The sequence below is a fragment of the Netta rufina genome (genome assembly GCF_964035555.1).
Source record: "Netta rufina genome assembly, chromosome: 2".
Lineage (NCBI taxonomy): Eukaryota > Metazoa > Chordata > Aves > Anseriformes > Anatidae > Netta > Netta rufina.
This window is the reverse complement of record NC_140124.1, coordinates 72,356,699-72,377,046: the sequence shown is the minus strand read 5'-3', so window position 1 is coordinate 72,377,046 and position 20,348 is coordinate 72,356,699. Positions and strand designations below refer to the sequence as shown.

The window sequence follows — 20,348 nt, the reverse complement described above, 5'->3', positions numbered from 1 at the left end:
CCCTACCCGTAGGGAAGTCTTCTGCCTCCCTGGGGCCAGGGTCAGGGACGTTGCCGGGAAGCTTCCAAACCTGGTTTGCCCCTCTGACTATTATCCTCTTTTGATAGTCCAGGCGGGCAGTGATGACATTGAAGAGAAGCCTCAAGGCTATCAAACGGGACTTTAGGGGCTGGGGCGATTAGTGGAGGGAGTGGGAGTACAGGTGGTGTTTTCATCTATCCCTACGGTGGCAGGGAGGGGTACTGACAGGACACAAAAAGCCCACGTGATAAACACGTGGCTCAGAGGCTGGTGCCAGCCAGAAATCTTAGTTTTTTTGACCATGGGGCGCTTTACTTGGCACCCGGCCTGATGGCCACAGACGGGTCCCTATCTTTTAGGGGAAAACGGATCCTGGGCCAGGAGCTGGCGGGGCTCATTGAGAGGGCTTTAAAATAGGTAAGATGGGGGATGGGGCTGAAACAAGGCTTGTTGGAGCTGTGCCAGGGGGAACAATGGCAAGGCCAGGGGATAAGGCAATGGCCCAGCTGAAGTGCATCTACACCAATGTACACAGCATGGGTAACAAACAGGAGGAGCTGAAAGCCATCGTGCAGCAGGCAGGCTACGACTTGGTTGCCATCACGGAGACATGGTGGGATCAGTCTCATGACTGGAGTGCTGCAATGCCTGGCTATAAGCTCTTCAGAAGGGACAGGCAGCACAGAAGGGGTGGTGGTGTGGCTCTCTATATTAGAGAATCTTTCGATGTTGTGGAACTCGAGACTGGGAATGACAAGGTTGAGTCCCTTTGGGTTAGGATCGGCGGGAAGGCCAACAAGGCTAGTGTCCTGGTCGGGGTCTGTTATAGACCGCCAAACCAGGATGAGGAGACGGATGAGGAGTTCTACAGGCAGCTGACAGAAGTTGCGAAATCATCGGTGCTTGTACTCGTGGGGGACTTCAACATCCCTGACATATCCTGGAAGCACAACACAGCCCAGAGAAAGCAGTCTAGGAGGTTTCTGGAGAGCGTGGAAGATAGCTTCCTGACGCAGCTGGTTAGTGAACCTACCAGGGGTGGTGCCCCGCTAGACCTTCTCTTCACAAACAGAGAAGGACTGGTGGAGGATGTGGTGGTTGGGAGCTGTCTTGGGCAGAGTGACCACGAAATGGTGGAGTTCTTTATTCTTGGCGAGGCCAGGAAGGGGACCAGTAAAACCTCTGTATTGGACTTTTGGAGGGCTGACTTTGAGCTGCTCGGGACACTGGTTGGTAGAGTCCCTTGGGAGGCAGTTCTGAAGGGCAGAGGGGTCCAGGAAGGCTGGGCGCTCTTCAAGAGGGAAATCTTAATGGTGCAGGAGCGGTCTGTCCCCACATGTCCAAAGATGAGCCAGCATGGAAGAAGACCGGCCTGGCTCAACAGAGAGTGGCAGCTTGATCTTAGGAGAAAAAAGAGGGTTTATAATCTTTGGAAAAAAGGGCGAGCCACTGAGGAGGATGGCTGTTATGAGGCTGTGCAGGGACAAAATTAGAAAGGCCAAAGCTCATCTGGAGCTCAATCTGGCTACTGCTGTTAAAGACAATAAAAAATCTTTTTACAAATACATCAACGCAAAACGGAGGACAAAGGAGAATCTCCATCCTTCACTGGGTGCAGGGGAAAACCTTGTCACAAAAGATGAGGAAAAGGCAGAGGTGCTTAATGTCTTCTTTGTCTCGGTCTTTAGCGGCAATACCAGTTGTTCTCTGGATACCCAGTACCCTGAGCTGGTGGAAGGGGATGGGGAGCAGAATGTGGCCCTCACTATCCATGAAGAAATGGTTGGCGACCTGCTATGGCACTTGGATGTGCACAAGTCGATGGGGCCGGATAGAATCCACCCGAGGGTACTGAGAGAACTGGCGGAGGAGCTGGCCAAGCCGCTTCCCATCATTTATCAACAGTCCTGGCTCTCAGGGGAGGTCCCAGTTGACTGGCGGTTAGCAAACGTGACGCCCATCTACAACACGGGCTGGAGGGCAGACCCGGGGAACTATAGGCCTGTCAGTTTGACCTCAGTGCCAGGGAAGCTCATGGAGCAGATTGTCTTGAGAGTCATCACGTATCACTTGCAGGGCAAGCAGGCAATCAGGCCCAGTCAGCATGGGTTTATGAAAGGTAGGTCCTGCTTGACGAACCTGATCTCCTTCTATGACAAAGTGACGTGCTGGGTGGATGAGGGAAAGGCTGTGGATGTGGTCTACCTTGACTTCAGCAAGGCTTTTGACACCATCTCCCACAGAATTCTCCTCAAGAAACTGGCTGCTCATGGCTTGGACTGGCGCATGCTTCGTTGGGTTAGAAACTGGCTGGATAGCTGGGCCCAAAGAGTCGTGGTGAATGGAGTCAAGTCCAGTTGGAGGCCGGTCACTAGTGGCGTTCCCCAGGGCTCGGTGCTGGGGCCAGTCCTCTTTAATATCTTCATCAATGATCTGGACGAGGGCATTGAGTGCACCCTCAGTAAGTTTGCAGATGACACCAAGCTATGCGCGTGTGTCCATCTGCTCGAGGGTAGGAAGGCTCTGCAGGAGGATCTGGATAGGCTGCACCGATGGGCTGAGGTCAACTGCATGAAGTTCAACAAGGCCAAGTGCCGGGTCCTGCACCTGGGGCACAATAACCCCAAGCAGAGCTACAGGCTAGGAGAGGAATGGTTGGAGAGCTGCCAGGCAGAGAAGGATGTGATGGTGGATAGTTGGCTGAATATGAGCCAGCAGTGTGCTCAGGTGGCCAAGAAGGCCAACAGCATCCTGGCTTGTATCAGGAACAGTGTGACCAGCAGGTCTAGGGAGGTGATCGTCCCCCTGTACTCAGCTCTGGTGAGGCCGCACCTCGAGTACTGTGTTCAGTTTTGGGCCCCTCGCTACAAGAAGGACATGGAGGTGCTTGAGCAAGTCCATAGAAGGCCGACGAAGCTGGTGAGGGGCCTGGAGAACAAGTCCTACGAGGAGCGGCTGAGGGAGCTGGGCTTGTTCAGCCTGGAGAAGAGGAGGCTCAGGGGCGACCTTGTTGCTCTCTACAGGTACCTTAAAGGAAGGTGTAGCGATGTGGGGGTTGGTCTGTTCTCCCAAGTGCCTGGTGACATGATGAGGGGGAATGAGCTTAAGTTGCGCCAGGGCATTTTTAGGTTGGATGTTAGGAAGAACTTCTTTACCAAAAGGGTTGTTAGACATTGGAACAGGCTGCCCAGGGAAGTGGTGGAGTCACCATCCCTGGAGGTCTTTAAAAGACGTTTAGATGTAGAGCTTAGGGATATGGTTTAATGGGGACTGCTAGCGTTAGGTCAGAGGTTGGACTCGATGATCTTGAGGTCTCTTCCAAGCTAGAAATTCTGTGATTCTGTGATTCTGTGAAATGATGTCTTTTAGTACATTCAAGAGAAAAAGAGGTTGGAATAGTGCTGTAATCAGCGTGTCGGGATTAGATTTAATAATATAATCTCAACCTTTCATTGGTTTGCACTGAAATTGTCATTTAGCCATCATTCTCAGCAAAGGTCTGTGTGTATTTCATCCTTTAGCAGCACCTCTCCAAACAACCCACTGAACAAGGTCGGTATGTGTTATCACATCTTGTGAAATGATGCACTTCAGTGGCCTGCTGCCAGTCAGCATTGTATTACTAGTTGTAAATCAGTTCTGAATCATAATGCTGTTTTCCCCCTGTCCTTCATGCACTATCCTGCTGGCCCTTTGCACACTTCCATCTCTTCAGATATGTCAGGTGCTTGTGCAAGAAAGGAACTGTTTTAGGTACTCCTTTCCTCACAGTGATGCAATATAATTATTGAAAAATTTTAATTGTGTAGGAAGTCATTTTCTAATATGTTTCATTTTTAGTAGGGTAATTAATGAAAAGAATAATGCACCACACTGATGTTGCTAAGGGTATGTCATGCTAACTCCAATTGCAAGGTCTAGGGCAAATAGAAGTGCTGAGAAGCAAGCTTTTAAAGCATCAGGTGCATCATTTGGAAACAAAACAAAACTGTAACGTATTAGGAAGGAAGGATTTTGATATCCTTTTAATGAAATTTATTATTAAGAAAATAATCTCATTAAGGGGGAAAAAAAGAATGAAGAATTCTGTGTTGCTGCTTGGCTGAAATAGTTCATATAACAGCAGAACTGGCTTGGAAATAGGTCATGGTATGAACTAGAGAACTGAAATTAAACTGGTAATACCCCCCACAGCAAGCTTGAAAATGTATGCCAAAAATATGCATATGGATGTTAATCTAACTTCTTCTAAATTTAAGAGCATTTGGATTTAACCTTGACTGCCTTGGAACTAAGATGGGAATTCATTAGCAGTTTAGAAGAAGGTTTTCAGTTACATGTTTTCAGCTGTAATAGGATCCAGTGACATTTTTTACTGGCTTTGTTTGCAGGATAAGTAATTTTCTAAACTGACATTCAGTGTGAGAATTTTGTAGAACAATACACAAATATTAGTTTTGAAGGTGATACTGGATTTGAAATGTTTCAGGACAAAAATCTTTATGAATACATGTATGATGCTGTTCCTTTTTGTGACAAAATGGTATAGCCTTTGTGGAAATCATATGAGGGTATATTTTGAAAACAGTATTTCAGAAGCTAATTGGGCATTTTTAGTCTCCCAACTGAGCTGAAATCTGCTGGGTATGTGTGATAGTCTTGGTAGGGTGAAACAGCTTTTGCAGAACAATGAAAGCATCAGTTTTTTATGGTTCTCTTGTGCTAATAGCCTAAGATTCAAAATGCTTAGTGTCAGACAATCAATATATACAATTTCTTAGTGGCAAGTTCTTGGCTTTGAAAAATTGATACTTTATTATTTATGTCCAAATTGTAACACAAATTAGAAAATGTCACTAAAAATAGCTGCCAAGTTCCTGTAGTTTTAATAATGCAATTCTGAAACAACAGCTAACACTGTCAGACAGATTAGCAGTTGTGGTAATTTGGAAGTAGAAAGAACAAGTGCAGATTTGACTAGTTCCCCCATAATTCAGCACATCTTTGGCCCTTATGAATTTTGTCAGTACAATGTAAGACAATAATGGTGACAGAAAAGCTGCAGCAGTTTGTACAATGCCTGGGAAGGACAGAAATAGATTTTCTGGGTGTAACAGGCAATAATTTGGATGTAGAGGGACTGGAAAGAAAAATATTTCCAAACATTTTGCTTTTCTTCTTGGCCCTTTTTTTTTTTTTTTTTTTTTTCCAAACAATAACCAATGCTTGGGGCCATTATACTGGGGCCATTATACTGTATATACATATATACATTATATAGTATATACATCATATACTATATTATATGGATAATATACATTATCCATATTAGTCAAATAAATGAGGTGAAAAATTGCCCTTACCTTTGTCTGTCCTATTTTTTCCTCATTAGCATTTATTTTTGTACCTTTCCTTCCATCTCTCTCTGTTCCATTGGGGAAAAAAAAATGCTAGCAAAATATACTGAATCCCGGGTTTCTGAAAGGAATCAGCCTTCAGTTACATGTCAGGGGGGTTCTGCAAGGCCGTAGCAGCTCATACACCCATGACATATCACTGTATGTCACCAACCCTGGACCAAGCTGTCTGGCTGGTCTGAGTTGGTGCTCAGCTGGAGGCAGGGTGAAGGAGCAGCTCGGAGGAGGTGTTTTCTATCAGAAGAGTGCCTGCAGTGTACTTATGTCTTTCTGTGCTGGTTTGCAAGAGTCTCCTTCACTTTTAAGCCAAAGCCCTGATGAATTTGAAAGGTCATGTCTTTCCTTTATTTCTGCTTAATTCCAAACTCATTATGAAAAAACAAAGTGATTATAGAAATGAAAATAGGAAGATTTAATATGAGAAAGCACAAATCACATAATCTCCACAGAAGATGGCTATAGATAGGACTTGTATAGCTGAAATGCATGGAGTGTTTTCTCAACTGAGTGGCTTGGATGCATTTTCAAATGCTGTGAATCTACAGGACGGCTAGGGAGCAACGATTTGCTTCACAGTTTTTCCTAATCCACTTCTGCATCCTTTCCACTTTATAAGGACGCTCATTGCTATGTGTGAGACCGATAAAGCATTAGACACACACAATTGCAACCATATCACTTCTTTCTTGTCCAGCTGCTAGAAGAGATATGGTGCTGTGATTTATTCACTGTCCAACGAACTAACACTTTATTTTGGTGGACAGAATGATTCTTATAACTAGAATAATGTTGAGAGGAGTAGTTACAGTAATTAACAACGTTGAAGGGAAATCTTTTTAAAAACTAACTATTGAAGCTAAGCCCAAAAAATAAATAACAACCTGTCTCATTATCAGTTATGAAGAGACTGAAGACTTTTTTCTCCTTGTTTCCACACTGCGATTTCATCCCAGTAATTTTGGCTTGCTCCTGAACTGAGCAGTCTTCAGAGGGCACTGACTTGGTGCCAATACTTGTACTGTTGTTTAACTTTTTCAACCCCAGCAGAAGAGCCTCTGTAATAACAAATGTAGCTATTATTGGTTTCTTTTATTCAGACATAATTATCTGGTTGTCTGTTTAACAGACAACCAAGGATTTTTATTTTTATTTTTTGACAGACAACAAAAGGATTTTTCTTTTTAAGTGGATTTTTTTTTTCTTCATAAATAGAAATGCATTTTTAGGGAAACTTTTTAAAATGCTATGTCTTGAAATATAAGATTATTATTCTATTGAAATATGAAAAGTAAACTTAATCATAGACAATATAAAAAAGGCAATATAAAACCTCCATAATGCATTAATTTTAAATATTTTTGAGTAGTTTGGAAAACAGTCATTTACTTATAAATTTGTCTTCTAAATCAGTTGAAAACATCATAAATTGTACTTCTTCCACAGGGAACACTCACTCATTGAAACATTTATGAGAGTATAAACCCTTTTCATTGCATTTTGTCAAAGTACTATACTTCCATGCAGAAATATTTTGGATTTTGAAAAAAATCAGGGTTATATCTTACATAATATCTGACCAGCAAGTATGTATTGAATGTTTCCAATCCATTTTAAAAGAATAGATAAAGACTAAATTCAATAATTATCATTTTATTTTATATATCATTAATTTTAAATCTCTCCATACTTAGATATGATCTTTTTTTCTTCCTTTAACCATACACAGAAGACTTTTGTGGACACTAGGCGTGGAAAGAGATTTTAATTGGCAGGATGCATATGTGTATTGGGAACAGCCCTAGGCTGCTAATATGGCCTCAGGGCTGCAGTTGTGCCTGTTGAAACCCTGCCATCTTCCTATAGGTGATATTTAGGTGGTGAAAGTCTAGCCACAACAAATGCTCACAATGTTCCTTGGAGCTTTCTGACTGCATCTGCTCTATTTTCAGTGGAAAGTTTTTCAGAAAAAATAACATTGCTGATATTTCCCAAGAGCCCTCCAAGTTAATGGGTCAAAAAAGACCAAAAGCATAGTTTGAAGACCCTGAAACTTCATATTAAATTCATATTAGTTTGATTAGTATCAGGCTGATACTGTCTCATGAGCAACTGAAAGTCCTCTTAACATTGCATCCTGGTAAGCGTAGTTTGTGAAGTAAGTCATACTATTGTGGAAGCACTGTATTAATATATTGCTGTATTAATTATATCTTGCTGTATTAATATATTGAAATTCAAATCATTTTCATGTTAGACCCTAGCCACTCTGTAGCCTACCTTGCTATAATGAATTCTATTAGCTGGAACAGAAATTGATTAGCTATAGGAAAATGAAGTAGTCCTAGTGACTTCCTGAAAAATGAACTTATTTCTTGTATGCACTCTTGACACTGTTGCATAAAAAAGCAGTAAAACACAGAGGAAGAAAAACAAAACAAAACAAACAAACAAACAAAAACATAAAAGTGTACATGGTTTTCTTTTACTGGAAACAAGTGTTTTTACTTCCAGGAAAAGCAGAACAAGCCAACCAACAATGAAACAACAAAAACAAAGTAGGAAACAAAAATAACCCATGTAAAGTCAGAAAAGCTCCCTCCCTCCCTCCCTCCTTCCCTCCTTCCCTCCATCAGACCAGTCATTTTGTGATAAGGTAGGAAAGAACAGAAGTACAGCCTCATCCCTGATTCTGGCTTCTCACTTTTCCTGTGACATTGCCTCATAATGGATGATGAATCATAGTGGCTACAATACATGTACTAAAGAGTATAAAATTTTGCTTTTCAGCTTCTTGATATCTAGAAGCTATAATGAATTCAAAGTTGCTTTACCCTAGTTTGATTTAATTTGACAGCCTTTTCTTCCCTTCTTTCAGATAGAATATTGAGAAATTAATGAATGACAGGTACATAGGATTATAACAATGTGATGTAGGAAATTGTTCTTCAAATCCTGCAGCAAGCAAAGGAATTTATTTTAATTTTCGCTGCACTGATAGTAGAAGACAGACATAAGTTCAATACTATTTGTCACCAGACATTTAGAAAGTCTGTTCATTTTCAGGAAATGTTATTTTGCAAGTAATCACCAATGTCAATGAAAGAACATACCAACAGAGTTTAATGTATTCCACTTATTATTTCTTAAAACTGTAAAGAAATAAAGCAGAGGATTTTGTTTATATACTAATTTTTGATGCAAAGTTTGTATTTACAGGAGGCAGAATAAAACCTAAAATTCTGATTCACCCATTCACACAAATTTTAATTATACAGATTCAGCCTATGAAGTGGAGGGAGGTGCTCTCTCAGCTGTGTGAGAGAGGGCTGGGGAGATTTAAAGTGAAAATTGCATTTTAAAATTTATTTTCCTCCTGTCATCTGAGATCAGTATTGGTTTCTATGCCAATTCCCCTCTACTGTCACTAGGAAGAGGCAATATGAATCATGTCCTGCTGGATAATACAAAAAGCACCTTCGCCTGGTTGCATTCACGTGTCTTACTTGTCATTTAGATGTTCTATAAATTAAATAAGGTCAGTTTCTTTTTATAAATCCTGTGCACAGGATGCTTTGTTAGTTGTACTTAGGGCAGCCTGCTGAGATCAGTGTCACTGTATAAAGAGACCATCCCTCCCTCGCATGCCTGAAGAAACATTTGCCTCGGATCCTGCCATCCCTGCACTTGAGGCAAAGGCGGACATCTGTCCTCCTCTCTGCTCAGGCCCCCAAAGCGTCATGCTGTCATAACCCTGTGATCAACACCTACAAAGACACGCTAATATCTTCCCAGGGTATGTGAATGCCTCACAGCTAGCAGAGGGGAGATATACCCTCCTCCGTCTCACTTCCTTCTTCATTTGTTTGTTTTCTGTATTCCTTCAGTATTATTCTTCCACAAGGTTGTCTGTAATTCAAAATAGGAAAAGAATATCCTATTTTGAACAGCTGGAGTTAGAGCAGATATTTTCTCCAATTTCTTCTCTGATTCTGTCTGTCTTCACGGAGAGCAACCATTTTAAAACATTTCCATTCAGCATTGAGGTGGGAGATCTGTTGCCGACTTTTTCCCTGAGGCCTCAAATTATTTTTGATTCTTGTCAAGCTATGTGTCCCAGACCTCCTACTTTCTCATGCAGTGGTGCTGTTGCCAAAAACAAATTCTCAAAACAAATTTGCCTAACAAAAACGTCCATCTCTCTGTGAAGGAACTGGTAAGTTGTTCTGACAGCTTTTCTCACTAGGAAGCAACCAGTTCAGGATGGTGGTCAAAATCTCCCAGCAGTCAGAGCCACCTCCATCCCTTGCTTAAATCTGTGAGAAAAAAACTGAGAGAACATCCTTATACAGCGACTCTCAGAGCCTGATTTTTCATTCCAGGACATTTATGTTTCTATAACTTCCACTGGCTTCAGAATGCCTACAGTATTTCATAACATTCTTTTATGAAATAAAAGTATTAGTGTTAGTAGTTGGTCTTCATGTCTGAACAATCTCTGTGATGCAGTCTTTTGGTAGGGCCATTCACTTCCAATAAGTAGATATAAGTCTATTGATCTTGGTTATGTTCATTTTTGTCTTTAGCATGACCTAATAATAATAATAATAATAATAATAATAATAATAATAATAAGCCTGTAGAATACCATTATTTAGCTGGTAAACCTTTGGGAACAAAAAATAATTCTAATATAACATCAACTGCACTTTATTTCTTAGCAGCATTGGAACGTGAATGTTAATCTCTCTGAATAAAAATCAACTCTGATATAGCAGTTCTGCCATCAACACATGTACTAAAAATGCAGTTAGACAGTTGTAATCCTCTGAAGAGATTTGTAAAGTCAGGAAAAAAAAGAAAAACCTTTATCTTGCTTTGACTTCTGAATTATGCCTCTGCGGGTGTGGGATGTTCTTAGCCTACATTTGCTGGCAGAGTTAGCTAGGAAAGATGATCGGTGGTTTTAGCACATGTAGACATTGTCAGCTAGAAAAATATGGGCATAGAGAAATATCTCATTTTTTTCAAATGAACAGCATTCCCAGTTTCCAGTGTCCAAGGTGAGCAGTGTGCCAGCAGTGTTCAGGGGATGGGAATGAGAGCAGGAGCAGGAAGCCAACTTCTGTATGAAATGCAAACCAGAAGTGGCTTTGCCTGGAAGCAGCAGTTTGCAGCTTGCAACTCCCCCGCGCCGCCTGGGATCTGCTACCTCACTTTCCTGGGATGAGGAAGGAAGGCTCTGCCACATCTACTGAGCACAGATTTTGGTATGAGAGGTGAGCTGCGAGTCCTGTACAGGAGATGACAAGGTACAGCTGATGGATGTCAGCTGGCAGCCAGTGCCAGGGCTAACTCAGTCGGAGCAGCTTATCGAGTTCCTGCAAGCACGCTGAGAGGGACAGTATTCTCTTCAAAGTTAAGCTATGCCTATATATAATTAAAAAAAAAAAAAAAAGGAAAAAGGTGAAGAAGTGGTAAACAGAGGTAAACCTTCTCCGAGCTCTTTTCAAATATATTTCATTTTCACAACTGGAAAGCACAGTTGAAGCACAGTTCTCAGTAGCAGTATTCTATGGAGCTCTGGAACATCTAATGTCTTCTTAATCTATTAGACACACTGCAGGGAGAAAATTGGTCACCTGCTGTTTTGGCAGACAACTACTGACTTGCACTTCATGATTGCTTTTCTCTCCTGGAGAAGTTTGTTTGAACTGCGGGGAAGTAGACTGTCTCTGGAAGGGAGACAGTGTGGTGCGAGACAGTCATGGCAACAGAATGTCTCCCCACCGCCTCATTTGGCTTCAAGGAGCATGAGCAGTGCTGCTGTCTGGAGGGAGACAGAAGACGAAAGGAAGGCATCAGAATCATGGAGCGTTTCTTATGGCTCTCCAAGCTGGCCAAACACAGAGAGTTGCAGCTGATCAGTTCCCTCACTTTTCTTCCTGGTATACCCTTCTCACTCTGTAGTTGTTGCTTACATGTTCTTTTTTTTGATGTATTTCTGGGGAAAAAAATCTTCATCCTTTGAGTCTGACTATCTTTTTCTGAGGAAAGATACTTTGCTAAAATTTTTAACTAAATGGAACTTCTTATAATGGTATTTGATTTCTAATAGATGGCCTTTAGATGTGACTGATTGGTTTGGCAGAGTATTGTTTTTCCATGAACTTTTGTAGTAGGTTCTTTGTAATCAGCTTCTCTTAGAGAACTGGCTAATTATATATGTTACACACACACACACACACATATATACATAACCAGTTCATATACATATATAAGTTGATACAGCAGCCCAAAAAAGTACCAAGAACTGTGAATTCAGATGGCTAAAATGTCGTTCTTGAATTTCTTTAGGATTAACAGTTTTGTAGACAGGGTGGAAATTTGTAAAGGAGTTCTTTTTTTTGCAGTTGTTGAATGTAATAATAAATAATATAGCATAATGGCAAGCTATGTTATAGAGTAGTTTAATGACAAAATCAACAAAACAAAAAAGAAGTCAAAAGCTCAAAACACTGTTTACAATCTCAAATTCAAGGCTTACTTTTAAACATAACAAATGGAGAGAAAGAGATTGGAATTGTGACAAACTGACTATAGCACTTGTTTATCTTACTTATATGTTAATCAGCACCATACTGATTTTAATATTATTTCAAGACTGAATAATTCAGGGAGCGAGATTCTGAAAATGTTTATGAGTTTTAACTCAGAAGCCATTCTAAAAGGTTTAGAAATCATAATTGTTAGTAAACTCCTTTAGCGTCTTTTAAACCCTTATCCATGTTCAAGCACTCTCTGTGTTATTAGCAACTGACTACATGTACGTCAATAATGCAAACTGTTTTATATGTTGAGAGTGCCTAAGGCCCGTCTTGCATATAAATTTCTCTTTGTTTCCTAATTGGTGCAAATACTTCTAGTTTTCAATAAAAATGGTGGTAATATCTGTCACCACTGAACCACTGCTTCTCTAAAAGCCAGGAAGAGTAAAGTCACAGGAGTTGGTCAGAAGTAGGAACAAGGACATGCATGGAAGCCAGTAATGCTCTTCCATTGAGTGACTCCAACTAATAAAAAGGTGGTACATGTTGCATTTCCTTCCCAGTGCTAGCAGGAATGAGTTTTGATATTTAATTTCCTTCAGACTCTCTTTAGGTAGTGTGACTAATAGGTTTTCTATATTTGTAATCCTTTTTAATGTAATTTCTTTAAGATTGTTTTCTGTAGCTGGTTTGGAAGTAAACAGTTTATGGAGAGTTGTTTACCTAAGCATGTCTTGTTACTAAGTCTCATTATTTACATCTGCCATGCAACTCAGATGTGCTAAGTTAATAGTTAAAAGTATGCTATTTCATACAGCATTGTCACGAGTAAATGTCTGTAAATAAATATCTGCAGTGAATATTATAAATTCATATTTTAAATGAATGCATTCTAAATGGGTAAGAAGAAACTGTCAGTTGAATTAAGGTGAAAATTTACTTCTGAAATAACTATTTGAAATTTTAAATTTTCACTACAGCTCTTACCAATCTAAAAAAAAAAAAGACACTGAAAGAGGTGGTGGGAAAGGTGGGAGAGGAAAGGTGTGACTGGCTTTGTTGCCACTCTTATTTAACTGAAGATAATTTTTTAACTAAATCAAATAAATTCAGAATTTTTTAACTAGATCAAATAAATTCAGAAGCCAAAGTAAAGCATCATTGGCTTGGGACTATGGTGTATTTATGGATATATCTGGTGTCAATTCTCATCCTTTTTATGGTTTAACCTGGAAAGCAGCAAAGTACCACATAGCCATTCACTTACTCTCCCCACGCAGCAGAATAAAGGAAAATAACAGGGGACCAAAAAAAGAAAAATAAATAAATAAATAAATAAAATAAAACTTGCGGGTTAAGATAAAGACAGCATAATAGGAAACAAAAGGGGAAAAAATACACGAAGCAAGTGATGCACAATGCAATTGCTCACCAACCACTGACCAATGCCCAGTCAGTCTCTAAATAGTAGCCAACCACCCCCCACCCCACCCCCAATTTTACAGTTCAGTGTGATGCTGTAGGGTATGAGACACTCCTTTGACCAACCTGGGCCAGCTGTCCTGGCTGTGTCCCCTCCCAGCTCCTGGGGCACCCCCATCCTCCTCCTGGCAGGGCAGCATGAAAAGCAGAAAAGGTCTTGGCTCCTTCCACTGCTCTGCAACAACTAAAACATCAGTGTGTTATCAGCGTTATTCTCATCCTAAGTCCAAAACGCAGCACCATACTAGACACTAGGAAGAAAATTAAATCTATTCCAACCAAATCCAGGACATCATTTAGATAAATTAGTAGCTAATATTTATAAAGCCTAAAATGTTAAGTGCTTCATAAATGCAATGAAACTTCTTCTAAATGTCTCCTTACGTGTGACAAGAATGAGTAGCTCTACCAAGGGAGTGTCTTGAACAACATATTTTTAGGGCATTTGGCAGCAGTGCTTTAGACTAACATTCTCAGTTCTTTTGCTCTTCATGAAAGTCTTCTGTAACTTGTTTCACTCAGACATTCGTGAAGGTTGGGACCCCAGCAATGCAAATGTTTGCTTTAGATATGATGCAAAAAGCAATTTTAAGGAAGAATCTGTAATAATGGGGAGAATTAAATACCATAATGATGGGAAAGCGTAAGACAGGGACACTGTTGTATTTATACATGAACAAGAAAAATTCTATTGAGTTCTGGATGGTTCATTATGCTGTAACGATAAAATTTTGGACATGAAGAGGAAGTGCTACTGTGGATAAATTAGAAATTATTTTTTTTTCTAATATCACTGTAAATGAAAGCGTTAGTACAGTGAATCACCTCAGGATTACTTTATTTCCATGAATGATATAGAAAATACAATTGAAATTATTTATCCAACACTGAGTCCTTTAAACAGAGAACTTTCATCTTCTATAGAATACATTTAAATATGTGATTTAGAAAAAAAAATGTTAATATTTCAAAGCTAAGACAATCTTTTATTATATGTCTATGAAAATGAAGTATTAGGTAGTCACAATTCATAACAGAGTCAAGCTTCATTTTTTCTACACAAGCTTCATACTTTGGAAACATAATTGTCTTTTTGGGTCTCTTTACTCATGGAGGGAAAGGTAGTAATTTGTTATGATTATAAATCACACATGCACAAAAGAAGCTGTGTATTCCTATGGCTTTATTGGCTTTATTTTTTATTTATTTATTTTTTTTTCTCATTTAAGCCCAATTTTAAATTACGTCTATTTTTAAACTTCTGTCTGCAAATACTAAATAGCCCTATTTTTTTATGGTTCTATGGTTAGCACAATACTGGCTGAGTAGTCGCTGTGGCTGATGGTAGTAAGTAAACAATGTCCACAGTAATAAATGTTTGAAGGAACAAGACTCATGTATTATAAATTGTTTTGAAATAGCACTACATACTCCATAAGAATAGGTTAGTGAAGCTTTTTTTAATTTTTTTATTTTTAGCAAATAGTTCTTGTCATTATCAGGAGACCTCTAGAGTCAAGAAGAACAAGGCTGTGGAAGGAGAGAAGGAATTACATTTTATCACTGCATGCCTGATAGTGAGCTGTACCAGTAAAGGGTCCTGTTAAGGTCTCCAAGAAAATTATCTGAGAGACAATTATGCTTCCTATCCTTCTTCTGTCAGCATTCCAGCTCATCACATAAAAGACGTTTGTGTATATGGGTGCTGTCCATCTTGCCCAACACAACCAGTTGTTCATTATTTCTGCCTTAATTGCAGTACAGTCAATATGTTCTGTGCTCCATTTTACAGGTTTCTTACATTGCCAAGCATAAGGTATAAGGCATGGAGGGATTTCTCCAGATCTTCTGTACAAACTTCAAATCATCAAACTCTGCTCTGTGCCAAGCATGGCAGCTTTGTGGAGTTAGAGGTGGATTCCATTCTGGCTCCAAAGTTCCTTTGTAGTTAAAGGTAGGGCTGTCTGTGTGCACAGGATACATGACTTCACTGGTATTGGACCAATCCTTCAAAACATTTCCATGACAAGTAACTGTGTGGAGAACCTGAAAATCCTGCTTGGAGTTGATCAGATCTGCACAGTTCTTCATGACAGACTAAGACCAGCAGAAGCACTGCAAAAATCAGTTGTTCTGAAATTGAAAAGCAAATTCTGAATCTCAAAAAAGGTGTGGGTAGCTTGGACCAATACTGCCACATAAAATAATGCCAACAGGATAGTTGTGAGGGCCTTTTGATTTGGTTTGCGGTGGGTCCACAGAGGATTCACTCACTGAAGCGACCAGCTCTGGCACCTACCAGTTTGATGCCAGTGTCAGCAACAGATGCCCAAGGCCTTGAGAAGGGTCACAGGTCAGTGGTAACCTGAAGAGCAGCGCAGAGGAATTCCAGCCACTCTAGCCAGTGAGTCAGCGTCCAACTTAAATGTCTCTATGCCCTTCCTTAAAAGTGGTTACCCTTTCTCCTACATATTCAAGATCTTGTCAGTCTGCTTTCAATATGGAGATATTTTGAGTCTTTTATCTTTCTAAAAAATTCATCTGCCATCTTGCACATCCAAAGTGTCATTACTGAGCACTTGTGGTGTATTTTGGGATGAGGTAATCTCAGGTACTGGTAGGTAATGAATCTGAATGTTCTGAATGTCAGAACATATTGCTCCTGATGGTAGCTCAGATAAGAGACAGTGAATTAAATTCTTGTTCCAGAGGAACATAAAGGTCTGTCATTCCTCAGACCACTCCCACAGTCATTATGGGAACTGTTTCACTCTTCTGGATGTTGAGAGGAAGGATCAAAAGAGGCAAGAAAGAAAGATTTTCTAGCCTGTTTTTGACTACTCTGATTTCCAGTACTTGATCTACATTTTTTTAATTCTTGAAAATACAAGAAGCATGAAAAGAAAATCTTGAGTGCCACAACCCAAACTAGCATATTGTAAGGGAGATGTAAAATGCTTCTTTCTGCTCAAAGAGGGGAATTCACATTCTCTCTAGTAAAGAAAATCTAACCTAAGTCATCATATCCTAGATGTTTTTTCCACTGAGTGTCCAATCCTTGGAATGGATAAGGTGATTCACTTAAATTGATGCCTCCTCTAGTGCTTTATTTCCTTGGCACAAGACGTACCTTATTGTATTGTATCGTTCAACTAAATGTTTACTTGCTTGTTTGTTTTTCTTTTCCACAAATAGTCTAAATAAGTACATTATGAGAGAAATAAAACGAAAGTCATTTTTGTTATTTTTTTATTTTTGATTTTTTTTAGTTTGGCAGCCTTTATGCACACCGCTCTATTTATTAGCTCGTAATTACACTATTGGTGATGTAGAAATAAGTGTAATTGGATGGGACAAATAAATAATTTTCACCTTTATATAGCTTCCATATATTAAAATCTTCACAGAATGAAAGCAGGGTTGGCACATTTTCAAGAAAAACAATTATGGTATATAAAAAGCTCTGTCTTCTTCCTTATTTTTTTCCTCAAGCCTAAAGCTAGTAGAGAAGGTTTGATAGGAGTCTGTAACTGATTCATTTGTTAAAAGCTATTGTAAATGATTCAGGCTTTGAGAAAAAAATGTCTTGTCAAAGTGCTCGGAAGCCAAGAGAGTTAAGTTGCTGCTTAGTTCTGCTTCTAGGCTAATGACAACAGCAGCTTTGGGAATCACCTGTTTCTGTTTCTAGTCTCTGTAACGTGAATGTTCAAAGTGGCTTATGTCATTATGTCGTCAACTTCATGTGAAAGAGACATGCTTCAAAACAGGTACTGGGACTGAGCACACTGCTTAAGCAGAACAATAATATTTGTCTATTTTCTTTTCTGCCTTTCCATTTTATGTGTTTTAGTCAGAGTAAATGTATATAGTATCTTACTTTTGACAGAAATGTGGACTGCTGTCTAAAATATCACCTGTTAGCAATTTATATCTTTGTGACTTGAAGTGGAAATCTTGTTATGTATCAAAACATCAAATAACATTATGAAAGAAATGAAAAGCAGTATTACTTTGGTTGCCTCCATAACACAGATTTTTTTTTTTTTTTCCCCTAAAATTTCTGTGATTTTTACAAGATCAAAAGTAATATTTCAGGCTGGTGGCCAATCACTAATGGAGTTCCCCAGGTGTCCACTTTAGGGGCAGTTCTCTTTGATGTTTTCAAATATGACTTGGATGTAGGACTTGAAGGTGTTTTGAATAAGTTTGTAGATGATACTAAATTAGGAGGAGCTGTTGACTCCCTTGAGGGCAGAGAAGCCTTGCAAAGAGATCTTGACAAACTGGAGGGATGGGCAATCACCAGCCACATGAAGTTCAACAAGAACAAGTACCAGATTCTGCACCCAGGAAGGGGCAATTCTGGCTATACATACAGACTGTGGGATGAGAGGTTGGAGAGCAGCCCCACAAGAAAGGGATCTGTGGGTTCTGGTTGACAACAAGTTGAAAGAGAGCCAACAGAGTGCCCTGGCAGCCAAAAGGGCAACCCATGTCCTAGGGTGCATCAGGAACAGCACTGCAAGCTGGTCTACGGAAGGGATTGTCATGCTCTGCTCTGCTCTGGTACAGCCTCACCTCAAGCACTGTGTGCAGTTCTGGGTGCCACAATATAAGAAGATGGTGAAGGGTCTAGAGGGGAAGATGTCTGAGAGGTGGCTGAGATCACTTGGTTTGTTCAGCCCAGAGCAGAGCAGATTGAGGGGAGGCCTCATGGCATCCTGTAGCCTCCCCACAAGGGGCAGGCACTGAGCTCTGCTCTCTGGGGATAGTGACAGGACCTGAGCGAATGGCATGGAGCTGCCACAGGGGAGGTTCAGGCTGGGTGTTAGGGAAAGGTTCTTCACCTAGTTGGTGGCCAGGCACTAGAACAGGCTTCCCAGGAAAGTGATTGTGGCACCAAGCCTGATGGAATTCAAGAAGCATTTGGGCAATGCTCTCAGACATAGCATTTGTTTTTTTGGGTGGTGCTGTGTGTAGGAATTGGAACTGTGGGTCCTTTCCAACTCAGGATATTCTATGATTTTATGATTCTTATGCAGCTTTCAGTGACTTTGGATGATACTTGTTACAATGTGTATGTATTTACTATTTTATTTCTTCTTAGATATTTCATTGATCATAACACAGAAGAAGATAGGTATTTCACCATTGATGCTAATACTGGGACCATTAAGACTGCCAAGATCTTTGACAGAGAGGAAACACCTTGGTACAACATCACAGTGGCTGCTTCTGAGATAGGTAAAGAACGTATGTGGTACATAGTATTAAAAAAAAAAAAAAAAAAAGCCTATGTGATTCCACCTATGTAAATTTATCATGTTTTTCTTTATGTGGTAGAAGGATGCCTTTTTACCCAGGAACAGTTCCAGGCAGTCAGTGGCCTAAAATGAACAGTTTGTCCTATTTGTTTATCATACTTTTATATATCCTAGAAGACAACACTGTATAGTATTGTTTGAGAAATTCATCCTTTCTTATCTACGATTAATTGTTGGTAAATATGCCAATATTAATTTATTTATATCGATCAGGTGTCTAGCAGTTGCTGATTGACAAGTTGAATGTCTGGCTTTTTACTACGCAAATTTTCAAGTAAAGATACAATAAATACTTGCCTATGCATTCGAAAGGCCTCAAAGTCTGATGAATTTCCATTGCCTCAGACAACCCCTTTAACAGTCAAAAAATGTCTATGTAGTCCCAGACAGACATTTTTATATGAGGTAGGGACAATTTTTAAGAAATGAAGAATTCTGGTAACTTTTTTATTACAGAGTCCTTACTTAGACACAGTCAAAGTTTTAGAGGTTAAAAAAAAATGAAAATCAACTAACTAAATGGAAAAAAAAGAATCCCATGTTGGATCAATAAATTCAGTCTTGCTGAGTACTCTTAGTGATGCCATCATTCAGTGGAAAGGGATTTTGATCAAAATTTGTAACTTTTATTTTATTTTATTTTATTTTATTTTATTTTATTTTATTTTATTTTATTTATTCCAGCATTGTCAGATGACACTTTACAGGTTTTACTTATAACAAGTGCCAGTGACATAAGTGAGATCCCTTTGCTTTCATCTGTTTCATTTCCAGGTTAAAACATAATCTATTTTTTGCCATTACATTGCTAGCACATACTACAGAATTAATAGCATGTACGTGTTTTATAAGGACAACAAATTGTTTTTGATTATTGCACTTGCTGTTGCAACTGAGTTTACATTTTGAAATAAGTAAATTTCTATAGTAAATAGTGAAATCTAGAGTTTTATGGTTAGCCCTTTGCAAAAGGTAACCACTGCACTTCAGTGTGCTTGCAGTGTGTTTGTATATCTGTTATTTCAGTGCAGCATGAAATTAAATATAATTTAGGCCTAATCATAAGCAGGTGCATAATAAGTGGTAGTTTTAATTAAGATTTAAAAGCCACATTGGGACATACTAAAAACAGGCATAGTCACTATGCTTTTTTGGAAAACATCCAAGTATGATTTTTTTGCAGAAATAAATCTCAATAGCATTAAACTGAAATGTAGCTTTCTGCATTAGTTATTTCATATAGTCAAGTGATTGGTAGTTCACATACCGTGCTGAGAAAGGTTATATTTATATGTAAAAGAAAATTGTATGAATAATGAGGATGAAATACTTCTTTTTTTTTTTTTTTTCTTTCCTAAGGCAGACTGCTTAGAATTCCCCATTCAAGGTGTTACTTGTTACATGAATACACAGGTCTTGCTTTTTCCCCTGTGTTGCATTTGTTACTGTTACAGTTGGGGTTGGGAAGATAAGTAAATATATGACATCAACTTGAATAACAATTCATTTATGAAAAATGGAAGAGAGAACAGTGAGGAAGAGATAGACAGCAGACAGGT

General features: G+C 39.4%; 1 protein-coding gene across 2 annotated transcripts in view; it reads left to right on the top strand.

Annotated features, from left to right (window-relative positions):
- Positions 1-20,348, top strand: part of CDH18 (cadherin 18) — a gene marked incomplete at both ends in the record, with an annotated part of 199,368 nt that overhangs the window by 141,853 nt on the left and 37,167 nt on the right. For both annotated transcript variants that reach the window (XM_084281808.1, XM_084281807.1), the window contains one exon: positions 18,573-18,709. In XM_084281808.1, the coding sequence (XP_084137934.1) occupies positions 18,573-18,709 (137 nt within the window). The remainder of the gene's footprint in view (positions 1-18,572; positions 18,710-20,348) is intronic.